General features: G+C 26.3%; 1 protein-coding gene and 1 long non-coding RNA gene across 4 annotated transcripts; one reads left to right on the forward strand and one right to left on the reverse strand.

Annotated features, from left to right (window-relative positions):
- Window positions 1–7,867: 7,867 nt before the first annotated feature.
- Window positions 7,868–13,943, reverse strand: LOC108473986 (vacuolar protein sorting-associated protein 36-like). Of its 3 annotated transcripts, none has more exons than XM_017775826.2 (11): window positions 13,799–13,943; window positions 13,645–13,681; window positions 12,394–13,148; window positions 11,841–12,044; window positions 11,316–11,409; window positions 10,357–10,414; window positions 10,185–10,254; window positions 9,517–9,652; window positions 9,358–9,442; window positions 8,914–8,966; window positions 7,868–8,783 (listed from the first exon to the last, which is right to left on the reverse strand). In XM_017775826.2, exons 1-11 carry the CDS (start codon window positions 13,799–13,801, stop codon window positions 8,746–8,748), a joined length of 1,533 nt encoding a protein of 510 aa, XP_017631315.1. In that variant the 5' UTR covers window positions 13,802–13,943; the 3' UTR covers window positions 7,868–8,745. The 3 variants fall into 3 exon arrangements, with proteins under 3 accessions (XP_017631315.1, XP_017631312.1, XP_017631314.1); XM_017775823.2 differs by having other exon boundaries at window positions 7,868–8,156; window positions 13,799–13,928; XM_017775825.2 differs by having other exon boundaries at window positions 7,868–8,156; window positions 12,394–13,125; window positions 13,799–13,910.
- On the forward strand, window positions 8,108–9,032 carry LOC128284092 (uncharacterized). Its single transcript, XR_008274406.1, has 3 exons — window positions 8,108–8,240; window positions 8,335–8,557; window positions 8,646–9,032. It is a non-coding gene; the product is annotated as an uncharacterized LOC128284092 (long non-coding RNA).
- Window positions 13,944–19,180: the final 5,237 nt, after the last annotated feature.

Below are 19,180 nucleotides of genomic sequence, written 5' to 3' on the forward strand. Positions count from 1 at the left end.
TTGCATTTTTATTTTTTAATTTAAAATAAATAAAAAAAAAAATTATTTTTATTTTAATTTTATATTAAATATTTAATTTTATTTCTTCAAATTTTAAAAAAATAATTTTTTATAAAATTTAATTAATTTGTTTAAATTTTCAAAATTTTTATTAAGTTATATTATTTGTATTTATATTATTTTATAATTAAAAATTTATATTTAAATTCTTTATTATTTTAAATAAAATAATATTAATTAATGTAAATATATTCAACATTTCATTTCATTATTTATTAGTTAATATATAGTGTCAATGATTAATATTATTATTATTTATCTTAATTAATTACAATAATATGAGATTGATATTGTCTTATGTTATTTATATTGAAATTTGTTAATATCTACAATTGCAATTTTGAATAATTATTAAACTAATAATTTAATAATTTAATTAATATATCAATAAACATTAAATTATAGCTTATAGTATTACTATCTATAATTAATTTTACATATGAGATCTAATTTAAATGATTATCATTTAATCATTGTAATTGTATAATTATATAATTATAAAATTGATTAATAATTAAAAATTAATCTTTATTTATTATTATTTATGTATAGATATATCTTATACATAATATTTATGATTTTCTATTGATATAAATAATAATATTAATACTTTAATTAGTTAATATTATTTGAAATTGTTAATAATAATTCAATTTATAAAGAATAATTCATCTAAATTAATTTTTTAGTATATTAATTATAATAATCATTATTATTAATATTATATGTAGCAATATTCAATAAAACTAATTTTATTAATTTATGACATTGAAATCATTATTTAATTTAAATTTATTAATTTTATAATATTAATATAATATAAACTTTATATTTAAATATCATTCTAAATACTTCTTAATTTGATAATTATTTATTATATAATATATTCAAAATTATGATTTCAATTGATACTACATATTTCATTAAAATTCACTTATTTGTATATTGTTAAACTTTTATATAAAAATAATATTCTAACTTTAATGTTTATATTAAATATAATTTGTAATTTAATTGTTTTAATAGATCATAATTTATATTATAATTTAATTATAAAAATCCTATTTCAATATTGTTGATAATATTTTGAATTAATTATATATTCAATTTGACTCATTTAAATTTAGTTATTCTCTTAATTAATTTTTATTTTAATATTAATTTTAAAATTTTATTTAATATAGTTTATCAAACATATTTTAATTTCTTTTAATAAGATTATTTTTTTAAAAGTTAAACGTAATTATTTTAAAGTAAATGGATTAACTAATTTATTTAAAATTTTTCAGAATGATATCTAATAATATATTTAATTAGATTTATGCATATTCTAGTAATATTCAAATTTATTTTTATTATTTAAATATTATTAATTTCTAATATTAGTCATTTTTAAAAAGATTATAATTAATTTTTATATAAATTCATAAAATTCTTAAGTAAAATATAATTACTTATAATAATATGATAAATAAATTTATCCAAAGTTATTTACTATTCATAATTTAATATTGTTTAATATATTTATCATTGTATTGTTAAATATAATATTTATATTTTTTTAATAAGTAAATCATTTACCCTTATATGATAATTTAATAAACTTTTAATCTTATTAAGATAATAAAATAATATACTATTTAATTTATTTAATTTACTCTACTTTTCAATTTAATAATTAAAATTGATAAATTATATAATATTTTATATTATAGTAATTCCATATATTTACTTTATTTTAATATAATTTTAATCTTTATCTACATTATGAGATTAATTTAAACTATTTACTTTATTGAACATAAATAATTGCATAAAAATATACAACTTAAATAATAATTTATAATAATTACTTTTTCTATTTCTATATATTATATTTAATTCAGTTGACTTTATTTTCATTGCATTTGAAATTTATCATAAGTTTTTAATTTTTATACTATATTTATTATAATTGAATATATTAAAATTATGTATTAATTCCTTGTTTAACAATATTATTATAGTTTATCACTATTTATAATATTTAACTATTAATACATTAGTTATAATTAATTCTATTGTTAAATTATCAATTTAACAAATTGTAAGGTAAATCCTATTTTAATTATAAAATTTATAAATATAATTTACATGATTTAAAAGATAGTATTTAATATTAACGTTTATGTAAATATAATTTTAATACAAAATATATTTTTAAATACAACAATATTGATAATTATGACAGTATTTCTTTTAAATCTTAATTAGATATTCGACAATCCAAATTATTAATTCTTACAAAATTAAATTTAATATAAAAAATATTTAAATGCAATTAAGTTATATATAAAAATTTCATGAATTAAAGTAAATTACATATAGATGATTAGACAGCATTCTTAAGATCTATTTTAAGTGCAGATAAATAAAATAAGTCATCAAAATACTACTATTAAGATTAGTTAAGACTGAAATCCTATAACAATTAAGAATATATATACAATACAATTAATTGCGTAAGCTAAACTTTAAAATGTAAAGAATAATAAGTAATTTTATTGTTAATAGTAATTGCCTATTATGGTAAGATCAATACAATTGGAATGTAACCAATTTAAATAATTAGTTAATATTTCAGATATTGCATTAATCCTATATCAATTGGGATGATATATTAATTAAAGATATAATTAATTTTGTCCACTATATTGAATTAAATTGTCGATAGATTTTAATTTATTTAAAAAATATTAACTTCTATAATCTTTTTCTTATATAAATTAACTATATACAAATTAAAAATATTAATAATTGTATTAATCAATCATAAGCATCTGAATTAATGTAAAATGTAATCAATTATAAATATGTAATTTCCATCTAATTCTTATTAATCAATTGGTCAACTTTTTAATTGATCTTATATTAATCAAGTTATTCATATTCTCAATTTTGTAATTCATAAAATTAATCAAATGCATTTCATGTAATCAAATGTAATCTATTCGTTGCTGTTATTAAGTCAAAATTGATCATCAACTTATTCATTTTAATTAAATATTTCATCTATGCTTTCATTACTATTATACTTATTATCATTCTTTCCATTTCTGTATTAGATTCATTGCTTCTACATATTAGTCTAATCTTATTTGATCATCTTATGACTGCATTTCTTAGCAATCGCTAACTGTTGGTGTCTCAATCCAATTTTGTCAGTAGCTCACATGGATTCCTATGATTCCACATTTGACGTTGTGACATAAGTCTAAGAGTCTAATGACAGTGTTCTGAGACTGTCTGGACTATTCAGTTGATTTCTGTAGATCGTATGTTCTATCAGATATCTAGCTACACTCTCAGTCACATTCAACAAACTGAGTGCAGAAGCTAATTGACCAATTGTGTAGTAGATAGAAATTTCAATCTATTTGAACTTTTCAAGAAATTGATTAATCGAAGACCATGATTAACTGCACAAGAATTCAGATATTGAGTTAAGTAATTTAAGTCTGAAAGAAGTATTATAATCATCAAAAATCAGTGTCTTAACTCCAGTACTTAGTAAGAGATCATTGAACGATAGAATGAATAGACCATCAAGAATAATTGGTTAGTAAGAACTATCAACATCAGAAACCGTCCTAGATATCCGTAGTCAATTCGTATGTGTATAGATATGAGTACAAATCTATTCAGTTGTAAGGACTAATGATTCAATCATATTATGCATAGTGTAGTCTAGATGTAATTTGCAATCAAGTATACAGAATTTGCACCACAGTTTAACTGGTAAGTAATACTTAAGATAAATTTTGAGATTCTGAAATTAAGCTTAAATTTGATATTAAACATGACTTGTTAAGATGAACATATTTAATAAGTTGAACTTGGTAATTGACTGGGACATTATTGAGTTAAATAATCGAATTGATTTATATGTTGAACTCACTTGTTCAATTTAGTCATTAGTAATTCAATTTGTTTAAATTCATTATGTGCCATCATTATCATTATTCAGATTCATTGGACCATTACATTGTAAAATATATTGTAAAAATCATAGTTATGAAGAATCAATGCGTTAACCATATTTGAATGCATCATTTACGAAGTTAAATATTGCATAAGATGCAATGGAAAGATATTGATATGTTATGATAGTAGAATTATAGACTTGCAAATCAGCATTTGCATGTAAGTTAAATCTCGCAGTTATGTTAAGATATTGCGTATTAATTCATAAATCTGAATATTGACTATCATTGAAGACAATGCTTCTAATGCTATGAAGATTATGAATCTTAAAGTTTTACTAATAGAGAGAGTGAAATTTCATAGCTATCAAATAATCTATGAATCAATATTTTAATTAGTTGGTATTTTAGAATATTTCATATGATTATGTCCATGATCAATTGTATGCAATGACTTATAATTCATTAGTTTCTAATCAACATTTACAAAAGTTCACATCTTCAATATGAGATATTACACATTCATCATAGCATCGTTTTCATTGTATTGTATAGCCAGTTTACTAAGATTAAGTCAATTTAAGATTGATTGATTCTTGACTTTCATTACTTTACATTAATTTTTAATTGTAATTTACTAGTTGTTTGAGTTTAATATTTTACAAGTTTCAGATGTATAGATTGCTCTTAGTACTATAATTTAATGTTATTGAGATATCTTTTCCAAATAATATTCAACTTTTAATTATTTTTAACTTAAATTTTAAAACTTACCCGATCTAAAATACCTTGAATATTGAATTTGAAACATTTACTATTAAAGATTGTTTTGATCTTCAACTTACCCCAAGAATGGAATAAGCTTAATTAGATAATCTTGATAGATGTAATCTATAAGATGCATTGGAAAGATTTGAATTATAAATTGTAATATCTTGATAAAGTCATCGATTATCGAAAATGAAGGAATATTAGCAATTTTCTCCATCCCAACAATCTTGTCGTCACCGCCTTCGCCACAATCATCTTTGGCATCACCATCGTTGACCTCTAAACCACCTCTTTATCATTTTTTTTTCCTTTTTCAACCCCCTAATAGAAGAGCCACCACAGTTCGGATTCGACTGTCTTTTGCTACTGCCCAAAGCCATTAACTCTAAACAGATTGAAATAGGATTGAAGACAATTTGGAGTCAAACTATCAGTACCCACAACCAAACTTGTGAGGAGAAAATCCTCCAAAGGAACATTCAAGTAATTCAAGAACTAAAACGACTCGGATTTGTCGAGATTTTCACGGAATATGATGATATAAACAAAAGGGTCGTTGATTAAGCTAAACAACACTAACTTCATAGCCAACATATGAAGTTGCATAAAATAAAATCAGAAGCAAAACAAGGGGAACATCCAAGCAAACCAAACAATCGATTGAACACATGATTTTCGGGAAAAAAGGAAGCAGATCCTCCAAAAGGATAGCCAAATGTCGACAAGTGAAATTCTGGGTTGGGTCAGTGATTAGCAAGATCCCAATATCAAAATTAGATTGGGTATTGTAGCAAGGATGAGAAATGGATCAGAAGAAGAGCGACGGAGATGGTCGGCGACAAAAGTTAAAGTCTAGGTGAGGACGCTAAAAATGGTATTTTGGGGTAATGACAATGAAGAAGCCATGGTTAAAAGACAGGAAGGACTCCAATGTGGTGGTCAGTTAAATGCCAGGTCACTTTACCCGTTATGTCTATAATAGAAAATGGTTAGTAGGACTAATTTGTTGTTTTTTGAAAGTTAAGTGACTATTTTGTCATTGTGATCAACAAGGGCGAAGCTAGGGGGCTGGCATGGGCCCCAGCCCCCCTAAAATGTAAATTTACTATTTAGGCTAGTAAAAGTTTTTAAAAATTTTAAATTAATAAAGGTAAATTTGTATTTTGACCCCAAAAAATTATAGAAATTTAATTCAATCCTTTACAAATTATAAAAATATAAACTATAAAAAATTAAAATTTTATTTGGCCCCTCTTAAAAAATAGTTCTAGCTTCACCCCTCGTGATTAAAGTTAAGTGATTGTTGTAATTGACAAAAAAAAAATTGTATGACGGTGGTTAGAAACTTAGGAAAGCCGAAAACAGAAACATACTACGTAAAATGTGTCTAGTAATCATGAAGTAAGGGCCACAATTTACGGTATCTCTTTTTCACCAAACATTTTTATTTTTTCCCTCATTAATTATACCATTAATTATACTAACTTAATTAAGCCCTTTTTTTCAAAAAAAAGAAAAAAAAAAAAAGAAAAGAAAATTGGTTTTAATTAAGATTTTCTAACTGTAACTTATTACATGCCAAAATTTAGTTATAGATAATATACTAATTTTATAAGCAATTTGTATATTTATCATAATATTATTTAAAAATATAAAATATTTTGTATAAGTTTTTCTATAAAGTTATTAAGCTTATTGTCTATTGAAGGACTCCTTTATGATGATTAGGTATATTCATGAATTAAAAATGAAAAGGAGAATTGTTTTAGAAAAATTAAAAATTCAAGTTTTAAAAATAAAATATTTTTTACTTATGCTTATTTTATTTATTTTGTTGTACTTTTTACCAACTGAGTTGACATAAATTTTATTAATTTTGTCCTATACTTGATACCTTTTATTTAAATAACTATAATAAAAATTAAATCATTGCAAATAATTAAAATATATCTAAACTTAAAAATAAATCAAAATAAAAGGCATCCATTTTAAAACTTAAATTAAATTAAATTAGAATAAAAACCTAACATAACTTAAGTATCCTTACTCCAAAGGTTTGTTAGTTAAAAAGTAAACTAAGCTATAATTATGTTTTTGTCATTTATTTTAATATGTTATAAAATAGTCACTGAATAATTTGAATATTTTCATTTAAGTCACTCGATTTGATATGGCTTATTTGTTCATATTGTCCACGTCAATTAAAAACTCTCATATAGTTATTTTTTTTTTCATGAAACAAGTTTTAATATTACGAATCTACAGATTAAATCCAAACAACATTCTTCTCAAATTGTTAAATTGTTGCTTTAAAAAAACCTTAACATCCCAATAACTTAAATTAAAATTTCAAATAGTTCAGTAAATTAAGTAAAATATTTAAAAATTATTTTATAATTTTTTCAACTGAAATGATGAAAATATAAATTTACCAATAATTTTGTGATAGAAGTTAACAATTTAAGGGCATTTACAACAAGATTTGACCCTTTTTTTCAATTCAAAGTTGAATTAATAACCTCTTGTTAGTGTAGCGTGTGTTTATTGGTGTTGGACCAATATAAGAGATCTGGCATATTGCATGGGTGCCACGTAATGCAACGACAGCTCAATCTAACGGCTATTGTGAGAAAATTAGATAATTACAGTTTGGTGAATCTTAATCCAAGGTTAGGGATAGGGTTGGCTTGCGTTTATGGGCTTTAAAATCTAATTAATTGTAGCGTTAAACAACAAGTACCAATAAGATAATCCTATTCCTATAAGGTAAGTTGCATGCTAACAGCTAGGTTCAATAAACTTGTCTTTGGAATAGTATTTGAGTTTTGTTTTCTACCAAAAAAGTTGGTTTAATCTGTGTTTTGAATTATTATCTTAATAATAAATATATTTTTTTATTTTAATATTTTATGATTAATGATCAAGAAACTCAAAGAATAACCATATTGCTATCTGACTTTAATTAATTAGTGATAATTAAAATTGTTATAATTAATATAAAATTGAGTTTTTATTTTAGTGAAAGTAACGTATAAAAATTAAAATACGAGAAAAACAAAAGAAAACAGTAAGTATTATTATAATAATAATAATAATAATAATAATAATAATAAACAAACTTAAATCTGCACAACCTTATTTTAATAAATTTATCATGAAAATCGTAAATAATGATTTTCCCAAAGTGCCAATATCAGCAAGCCTGTACGAACCAGTCAGCCACTATTTGTCTGAATCTCATCCCCCTTCTCCCAAGCACGTGCCCCCTTACAAAATGCCACGTCATGTTATCATGACTAATGAATGATGATGATGGTGATAAAATCCCCGCTTCCTCTTCTTCATTAGCTTCAGATCTTAATGCTGTCCTAACAAAAAACCGAAGCATCCAGAAGAAAAAAAAATCTCCATTCTTTGAAACCCAGTTTCACTAATCCAATGGGGGAGGTGATTTTATCATTTAATTACTTAAAAAAACTATTATTTTTCCTAATTTGTTTATAATTTGTTCATCGGTCTTCTTTTTCTGTTTGATTTGCAGGAAGAGAAGAAAACAGTAGAGACGAAGGAAATGGAAGAGAAAAAGGTTGAAGATGAAAAGAAAGGGGAGGAAAAGGCAGCAAAGAGGAGAAGAAAGAAGAAAAGAAAGCTGAAGAAACTAAAGAAGAATCTCCTGTTGTTTACTCAATAGATTGTTTTGAAGGTTTACATGCATTGCGAAGGCTGTGCTCGTAAAGTCCGTAGATGTCTCAGTGGATTTCCAGGTTTCTAAAAAGCACCCAACTTTTTTTTTTTTGAAGGAATGGATTGGAATGAATGAATGAGATGATTTCTTTTAATGGGATTTTGTAGGGGTTGAAGATGTAATGACGGATTGCAAGACTCACAAATAGGTGGTGAAAGGGGAGAAAGCGGATCCTTTGAAAGTTCTTGAAAGAGTTCAAAGGAAGAGTCACCGGAAAGTTGAGCTTCTCTCGCCGATACCTAAGCCTCCGGCACCGGAGGAAGAGAAAACAGAGGATAAAGAGAAGTCTAAGCCATTCTGACTATAGTATAAGGACTACCTAAATACTTCAATCTGTAAATATCGATATGAATTGATTTAGAAAGGCATTCTTACCGGTAGTAGAAACTGCCTTGATCCAAGTACTGCAGATCCCATAATCCTTCACACTACAAAATTTAAAAGCCATGTACATAAGATGGGTGAATTTAATTTTCAATGTTTATAAGGTAAAAGTACCATAGAGGCCCTGTATTAGGAGTCATATTATATTTTACCCTCTAGTCCAAAAATAGGCAAACTAGTCTCAATACATTAAATTAAAAAGAAAATTAGTCATTTTTAATAAAAATTTAATCCATTTTTACTGTTAAATAAAATAACTACATATATCTGATGTTGATGTACTAGGACCAGTTTGCTCTTTAACCTGTACAGGGATTAATTTGCTCTTTTACCCTGTTTATGATAAAAAGTAAAAACCAACCGATTCTGATATAAATATGGGAATTACATACAATAAAGGGAGGTCTTTAAATTAATTAGAAGCATAAGACTTACAAATACATATTACATGGGTCGATTTCAGGAAACAGGTTAATATAAAACCGAAAGCCATCGGGGCTTATATCTCTGCATAGCAAACCTGCCAATACACAAGTAAATTATAAATATTTGCTACTTAGACATATTTAAAGAGAAAGCAAAGCAGAGTTGTACCTTTGCTCTCTGCAGTTAGAAGATGCTCCTTGGCCATAGCCGGAGCAATCCCTAATGTCATTGCAGCATCAGTTGGGCTTATACCAGTTCGAAGCGCTTCAGGCTTAGTCACAAGGCTTTTGATTCTAGCAAAAACCTACGGATAAACAAACAAGTTATGTTTCAGGTTAAAGTTAAAGTAGTGAACAAAATATGCTTCTACCTTTTTCCAGCAAAGTATATCAATCATGCATATGTGTTTAACTTAAAATCTATTTGCAAATGACAGAATGGCCCAACATCAATATGATAGACCTCTACCATCCCATCAACTGTGACTCCTACAGATTTCAACCTTAGACCTTCAAGTTGAAAGTTTAAACTTCTAATAATTGGCGTGTCTCGTTGGAGACAAACGCAGCAGTAATCTATCACCTTCCAGGCTATCATATTTTTACAATAAAGTGATTTAGCATTGTTCAAGTTCCATACAAGATTCTCCCCTTCAGAAAGATTCAAGGAAACTATTACGAAAAAGACAGGTAAGTTCTTTCTTTAGCAAACAGCTTTCAAAAGCATTGAATTCGTTTCAATTAGGGAAAAGAGGGCTAATAGAAAAAAGGAAAGGAAAATTCTTTAATATAAAACTGAAAAAGAATTTTATCAAGACAGAAATTGAAAGGGATTACCTCCTCATCACTATGGGACTTGTTTTGGATCACCATAACTCCGCTATCAAACTTTCTAAGCATCACTGGACTGTTAAACAACGCATAACATGATCAAAGAGTTCGAACGCCAAGTATGACTTCTTAATATCATTATGTAAACTTAAGAAAACGACAATAGTATCATACATACACATCAAATTTCTCCCACAAAGAACACGCTTGCAACATATCATCTGGAGAGATCAATTCTGAGAACAAAAAGAGATACAAAGAAGCCAGTTATTTTCATAGAGCTTTCAAAATACTGAAAGTACATGAAACAATGGCATACTTCGGAAATTTAAGCGAATTAGAAAAAAGAAAAGAACTGGTACTGAGTGGGATGAAATACATTCAGGGACAGAAACATTTAAATTATTTTACACCAGAATAATAGCTTCATTAATTTGAATGTCCTCTTTGCTTACAAAAAGCATAAAAAAACATAATTAAAAAAAAATCAATGTTACAGGACTCAAAAGAACAGGCTTTAGTCAGTTCTAGAAAGGAATGTTTAGCATCAACCACAAGATAAGACTGTGAGGTCAAAGAAATCTTCACAATTGAGTTATGCGTGCAACATGAATTTAGAACAACAAAAGGAAGGCTTAATTAAGCAAAGTTGAAAATGCCCACGGTTATTAAAAATATATTGATGGAGATATGCCACAATCTGGGACTGATGATGAAGAAGAAGAATATGTTAATGGAGATAATACATCTTTCTCTTTACCGCAACTTCGAAAGAATTAAACATTGTTGGCCACTGGAAATCCGAAGTTTTGGACTGATTTATTTGGAAAAGATATAAAAAAAATTTAGCATCCGTGAAATATAAAGAGAACTTCAAACAACTCTAACTACTTTCAAGCCTCCTTTAAATGTTGTAGCTTTAGATATTAAATACATAAAGATCTACTACTACAATATTTTGAAAGTTTCCTTTTTCCTTTGAAAAAGAAGGAAGAACTATGTTGGCCAAAACACTTATTTTGTAGGTTATAATATTTTCAACAACAAAAATTAGATTAAGAAATTCCAAGTTCACAATGTAACTAAACCAACCTAAATACAATGACCACAAGAGATGAAGTTAGCGTTAAACCAAACCTGTGCCACGAGCACGATTGAAGAGACAATAGGCATCTATAAGGTTAATCATTCCACCTGCTCTCTCCAGTGGAATTCTCACAAAATCTGCTAGCTGAGGTGCCAAGAAATAAAATCAAAACTAGCTCTCAAAAGAAAATCAAGTAAAAGCCAAAATCCAAAAGCCAATCTACTATACATAGCAAGTCATTTACCGACTCAATAATAAAATTTTGGATGACTAATATTATATTTTCAATGAAGAATCATTGGGATATGCAAGCATAAAGCAAAATAAAAAGAAAAATATCTTCTGGGAGTATTTTGTCATCAAAGTCTTGAATCACAAAACTGTAATAAACTAATCCCAAACTGCAAAACCATCATACTCTAAGGATTTCTTTAGAGCCAAATAAACCATAAAAGAATTCCTGAATTCTATAAACATTGATTGTATTAACAGAATGATAAACTAAACTCTATTGAGAAAAATTATTGAACGAATAAATTAAAACTAACAAGGGGGAAAAGAGCAGAGATGAGAACCTGACGGGACAATTGTTGATGGTACAGGGCACCTGCAGACTCTTTAGTGACTGGGGATATTATGCCAACACTCAACAACCAATCTTGCATCTCTTCCTTTGAACCCATATCCTCATCATTTGTTCCACTTGTTTGAGAACTCGTTCCGGACAAAAGCTTTTGTCTCATTTTTTCTGCTAGCATCACCATCTCTTTAGCTTTACTCTGAAAACCCGAAAGGATTCTAAAACTTTAATGATTGGAATGTAAGAAAACAAGCAAAAGAGAGAGACTACTAACATCATATTCATTAACTACAGCTCAGAACCTATCTTTGCGATAAAACAACAGAACTAAACTAAGCTTAATCAAATCATTTTATACATGGCATTGAAACAAAAGTTTAATTTTTTTATATCCTAAATCATGATATGGTCCACTTGCATTCACCAATGTCAATCATAGCAGGAACTGAATCAAGTAGATGCTATATTCTTCAATGCAATTTGTTGATACAAAATTTACATAAAAACTAAATTCAAATCATCAGAATTGAACAAATTATTTGCATTACCATGAGAGCATTTAAGTCCTGAAAAGCATCCTGCAAACTTTTATCAGTACTCTCCCACATTTCTTGCTCCTTCCTTAAAATACCCGCCACCCCAACCATCCTCACCGACCCATCACTCGAGTACAACCCTCCACCGATTCCTGTGGCTGCCCCTGAACCCGAAGCAGAACCTGAGCCGGAACTTGAAGTCTTAGTAGTCTCCCAAGCTCTCGCCCGCCAACTGTCCCAAAACTTCACCAAAAACCCATCACAATCCCCCTTCCCTCTAATCACTGCCGTTACTACGACTGATCTCGAGCCCGAACCTGAACTGGAACCAGACCCGGAACTTGGATCGAAGACCCGACCATCGGACGAGACGAGGACTTGGAAGCGGATCCTAGGGGAGTGGAAGACGGACTTGAGAGATTTTTTGGAAGAGAAGATGTGGGAAATGGCAGCAAGAGGGATGGCTGAGGCGGAAGTAGGGGTGGAGGCGGAAGAAGAAGGTAGCCAGATGAGGCGATGGGTGGTGAGGATGAGGAGACCCGATTTTAAGAGGGAGAAGTGACGGTGGTCTTCAGGTTCAAGGTCGACGGCGGAGAGAAGGTGGCATTCGACTTCGTTGTGGAGGAGGACAGGGCGGCCGCTGCTTGTCACCTCCGCCTTGGAGAAAAAGTTGGACATCCCAGCGGCGATTAATTTTGGATACTTTTTTCTACTGATCAAAAATGACTTTTTTTTCTCCAAATTCTGTAACATACTTAAATAACTCCCTTAAAAAAAAATAGTACATGGCTCAACTCCCGGTAAATTTATTTTGTGATTTAAAAAATTAATTAATAATGTGAAAAATAAATTTAAACTACTCTATTAAAAGATTTTTAAAATTATTTTTAATTTTTAAATAATATTTTTACATATATAAATATAATTCTAATAATGTACATTATAAAAATTTTAAAATATTATACGAATAGAGTATAAATTTTAAAAAGTTTATAGCCTTAACCTTATTTTAAGATAATTTTCATTTATTTATTTTGTTTTAAAAAGTTAATAATTTGAGTATGCATTTGAGTTTCCTACAAATTTCCCAGAAAATCCAACTGAGTATGCATTTAAGCAAACAGTAATACACAGTTAAAAAAGAGCCCAGAAAATCCAACTGAGTATGCATTTGAGTTTCCTACATTTTTCCCAGATATCAAGCAGAAGATAAGACTTGATCTTAAGTGATAATGATAATAAAAAGCAAAATTAAAAACTTACATTTAGCAGGGTTGTCCGGTTCTCTTGAATACTTCACCTAAGAAAAAGAATACCAACAAAAATAATGAAAAAGAAAGTAAATTAGAATTAAACTTGAATGTTTCTCGAAGAAAAATATGGGAAGAGAACTTCGAAGTGAGGAAGATTGACGAACCATGGTTGCCGATGCTGTGTGTAACAGAGAAGAGGCGAGTAGCTAGGATTTCTTTAGCAAATAACAGGGATGGTTTTCAGGGTAAACGATTTTCTATTGGGCTTGCTTATATTCCTGCCCAAGGTCGTTTTTGGGTTTATTGGGCAATTTTCAATTAGGCCTCACCGTTAAATTGAAGTGGCCTTTTATTTGTTTACTAGATTTTCAATTTTACATGCACGCTCTTGATTTTATTGGTATTATTCGCATTTTCATAAAAAAAATTTTAAAAAATTTAAATTGACAATGAAATACAAATAAATTACCATAAGAGTTAATTAGATCAATAACATTAAAATTTTAATAGTTTAATTTGATTTTTTATTCTAAAAATTGAGTTGAGAATCAAAACAATAAATTTTGCCTTATGGTTAAAAAATCTACAACATAAATTATAAATTTTTTTAACAATATCATTATAGATTTTGACCATATCTATTCTTTTTGACACAATGCCTAGAATTATCGAGCATTGGCAACAATAATCATACCAGTCGAGCTAAGATTTAATCCACTCCATAAATTATAAATTTGTTTTAATTTATAAATTAAAAATTTTGATTGAAATTTTATTATAATTTTTTTTCATATATCTATTTTTATTATAATTTTTTATAGAGATAATATAACGGGTTAATTAAATACCAGCTCAATTAAAAAAAACTTGTTTATCCATAATCAGTACTATTATGATCATACTTTTAAACGATTCTTAAATAAAGTAATTAAAAACAACAAATTTAATAATCCAACACATTTAATAAATTTAAACATAAATTATTTACCACTCCACTAATCATTAAATAAAAATTTAAAAATTTACATAAAATATTATGGTGTACCATGATGTAGTATATGTTATAAAATTAATACGAATTCAACTTAATTTTGTGCTTCAACTTGAGGTAATCTTTTATTCTTGGTTGCTTATTCTTGGCTTTGAAATCGATTTCCTTTTCTTTTGAATTTTTCTAAAAAAAATTCATATTAATTATATATTTCAAATCTCATAATATTAATTACTTAATAACTTATTTTTATATTTTTATTATAATTCAAATTTATGCATTTTGTATATTATTATAAGATGGATTTACACATAATTTAAATATATATTTTCTACTTTATAATATCATAATTTTAAATACTTTTTTACAGTAATAGTAAACACTTGCAATTTTGACTATATTTACTTTCAAATCCTTTAGCATTTAACAGCTTTTATATTTATGTCCTCTTCAAAATTGCAATCTTTCGTATCTTACTTTTTCTCATTCATTTTAGTATATATATTAGATACATTAATATTAGTTTTTACTTTCCATTTCAGTATATTTTAACTCAGTTTGCTATTAATTTAGTATTATTTTTAATAAAATAATGCATTTAAAAAAATATTTATTGATTAAATAAATTTAATTTTGATTACATACAAAATATTCCAAAATTAATTATAGATCTTTTTTTCTCTTTTGAATATCATTAAAATGTTAATTTAAAATTTTCAAAATAAGTTCGGAACTCCTTTTACATTTTATAGCTTTTATATTTAAGTATTATTCATAATTTTGATATTTTATAATTTAATCCTTCCTCATTCATCTCAGTATATAAGTCACACCATGAGAAAAATATATAAATTACTTATATTAATATTAATTTTTGAAATTTTCATTTCGATATTTGTTTATTTAGTTTGATTAAAATATATATTTGTTGATTCACTTTGCAATTTGCATTTCGGTATTTATTAACTCACAGTGGGAATAAAAAATTAACAACTAATTATTGAGCTCAATTTCTATGTGCATTTATGCTTTTTTTTTTTAGGAAAAGATAACGCTAAATTAATTACAAAACGATGTTTGAGCAAAAGAAACACATGTAGACTTGTTCATATCAATAAAGGTGTGAGCCATAATAGGAGGGACGTCAAAGACTTACAAATTGTCTTTCTCGATCAAGGCTTACTTAGCTAAGCAATCTGTAATTTGATTTTGTTCCCTTGAGATATAACGAGCATTTATACTTTGAACATTGCTTAATATGATGAATTTGTCAATCTAGAAACAAATGAGTTAATAAAGCTAAAAAAAATTCTCCAAAAATATGATTTTTATTATTTATGTAATAAAATATAATTATACAATATTATCTATTTATGTACTTTTCTTTTCTTTATCAAATTAATAAAAGAAAAGAATCCTATATTTTATGGTATAACCAAGTTTCTATATTAAATTTTGTTGAAATTATTACTAATTAATTTTAATAATTTCATTAAAAATATAATCTTTTATTTTTAATGTTATTTATAAAATCATAAAAAAACTTTAAAATTAATACATACAATCAAATTGTACATCGCATTGGATAAAAAAACTAATCATATTATATAATACATTAGTCCAAGAAAGTATTCAATAATTAGGATGAATTTGTTCAATAATCATTGTTGGATAACATGGACATCATTTATTATCCTAAAAGGTTCGTCCAAATTAAAAGTGATTTAATATGATTAAATCTTATTGAGCTTTATTTATTAAAATATGTGTAGATATTCTAATAACTAATTTTAATTGATAATGTACTGATTAGAAATTCAAGTTGATGTGCAAAAGTTATATATTAGGGTTATGGTCTTCAAATTATACATACATAACTTTTCCGACATTTCTAAAGAAATAGTCACATTCTCTAAATTACTTGTGTGTTATTTTGAAAGATAAATAACTCAAGAATTAAATATTCCAACATATTAATGGATTTAGGTATACTTCTACATCTAATTTTTATTTTTGATTATCTAACATGACAAATCATGATTTATTAAATTTTATATTAAAGTTTTTAACAGCAAACAAAATTTGTATATATATATATTAATAATGCCTTTATTTTATTTTTCATATGTTATGTAAGGGTCATATATCCATTCCTTCAATATTTTGCAGTGTATTATTCTTGTGATTCATTTTAGAAAAAAATAGTTCACGTTTGTGCTCTTTAAGTATTTGACTTTAAATTATTTTATACAATTTGTTATATTGGTTCAAATCTTTTAAAAAAATTATTTTAACTCTTAATTTTTTTATTTTTTAAAATAGTGTAACGTAAACATTGACTTTTAAGAAAACTTGGCATTAATCACTAAGTTAATTGTAACGAATACCTTAAAAAAATAAATATAAAATAAAATAAATAGTTGATAATGTCAGTTTGCTGTGCACTCTTCAACTCCTTAATTTTGTTTGTCTTTATATTTTGACTTTTTTTTAAGTTTGTTTCGATTGTCTCGCAGAACTATGTACTTAATTTGTTCCGTAGCTTTGAAGTCACCATGTGCTTTGAAGCAAACCATTTAATGCTCCGTTTTTTAAGGGTAAATTACTTTTTTAATTACTGTAAATAGTGATGATCACTAATCATTTTAATTTTTTATTAATTTGATCATTATAAAAAATTTGATCAAATTGGTAATGGGATAACTAACTATACATTTTTACGTATTGTTTTTTTAACAAAATAGGAATAACTCCTATTTAGAGTAATTATAAATAGTTTACCCTATTTTTTTGAATGACTAATGTAGAAATACACCATCAATATTATGCTACCATTTAATAGTGGAGTGGACTAATTTACTCAATTTCTTTTTATTGACCAAATTAATAAAAAAATTTGAGATGACCAAAATAAAAATAACCCCTATTTAATATGAGTAATGGGGATAATTTACCCGTTTTCTACTTTCCTCATTATAATAATGAATTCTAACAATTAATTGAGCTTTAACTCAATTGGTACCATTGCTATTATGACAATAAAAAGAATGTGTTCTAGCTTACTCTTTTTCTATCCCGTTATTTAGAGTGATCAGTTGGTACCTATGCCTATAGAAACAATAAACCTTCAATTTTGTCATGCAATCAAAGCTTTATTTTGATTTGTTTTGTCCATTTTAATATTAACTATACCTTTTTTAATTTGTATTATCATATCCATTTTATAGTTTATATTCTAGGTTCATGATTGTCCTTTCTAACAATATCATCTTCAATGTTTAAAACTACCTATCCGCTTCGGAGTGCAATATGCCTAAACCTTTTAATTAAAAAGAAATTTACTTAAAAAAATCCATATAATTTTTAATCACTTTTTTAACCACCAAATAAATCATTAATTTCTTTCCTATTTTTGATAGTTGTCATTTTTTTACCACCGGTTTATATTATTTATTAAAATAAATGATACATTAAATTGAGGATATATTATCGAATTTTTCTTTTTCAAATTATTCAGGTCTAACGCACATTTGGATTTAATTAGTATAAGATTATAATATTGATATCTTAGAAAAAAGAAAATCTTCAAAGATTTTTGTGAAATATTGTTGCACGGAAGCGTGTGAAAGAGTAAAATTATTATACTAAAAAATCACACTAAGTTCAATTCCCAGGAAAGAGAGGTGAATCATGAGAATCACTTAAGTACCAAGTCTTTCCTAGCCAGAATATCTCTCTATCGTAATTTAATAGCACAATAAATCACTATAATCACATTCACAAAATATGAAAAATAAATAGTAAAGAACACCAGAATTTAACGAGGTTCGGCAAATCTTGCCTACGTCCTCGAGCACTACCAAATATATTTCAATCCAAAATACAAGTGAAACTTTACAAATAGGGAGAGAGAACAATACCTTAAGTAGAGAATGGCAAATGTGGGATGATTAGAATGAGTAAAGGTTAGGCCTATTTATAGTTGAGGTTCAAGGGCCACCTAGCAAAGTCCCTATACAAATTGGGACCAAAAATTGCTATTATCCCATGCCCAACACTAAATAAATATTTGGTGCCCTTAACTTTGACCTTTCCAAGATATGGGCAAGGAATGGGGTATATTCTAATAAATATATATGTATGTATATATATATACACCCCTATATATCTGATATTTTTCTTGGAGATGAAAATTTATGATTAAAAAAATTGTTTAAAATAAGACTGTTATTTTCTATATTACTGTCAAATGATATTGAATGGGAACACTAAATTGAACCAAAACCTCAATAAATTAATTTAGACATAATGTTGTGTAATTTGAATTCGAGTCGCATTAATCGCATTGCTGTTAATTTATTAAAAGAAATAATATGAAAACTTCTTTCAACTGTCACTAAATATACAGATTCCCCATCTCCATTTCTTGGTATTCATATCCTCCAAAATTATGAAATCTATAGATTCTTTCATTTGAGTTGAAAACACAAAGCTGAATGATAAAGATAAGATGAAATTTTGTTATTAAAAGAATTGTTTAAAATCCCACAAACAA

This window comes from Gossypium arboreum, chromosome 11 (genome assembly GCF_025698485.1).
Source record: "Gossypium arboreum isolate Shixiya-1 chromosome 11, ASM2569848v2, whole genome shotgun sequence".
Classification (NCBI taxonomy): domain Eukaryota; kingdom Viridiplantae; phylum Streptophyta; class Magnoliopsida; order Malvales; family Malvaceae; genus Gossypium; species Gossypium arboreum.

Excerpts from the sequence above, each read along its gene's own strand:
- LOC108473986 (XM_017775823.2), bottom strand. Across the intron at positions 10,415-11,315 it reads CAATCGTGCTCGTGGCACAG|AATTGATCTCTCCAGATGAT; the intron begins GTTTGGTTTAAC and ends TTTTGTTCTCAG. Across the intron at positions 9,653-10,184 it reads AGTCCCATAGTGATGAGGAG|GTTTTTGCTAGAATCAAAAG; the intron begins GTAATCCCTTTC and ends GTTTATCCGTAG.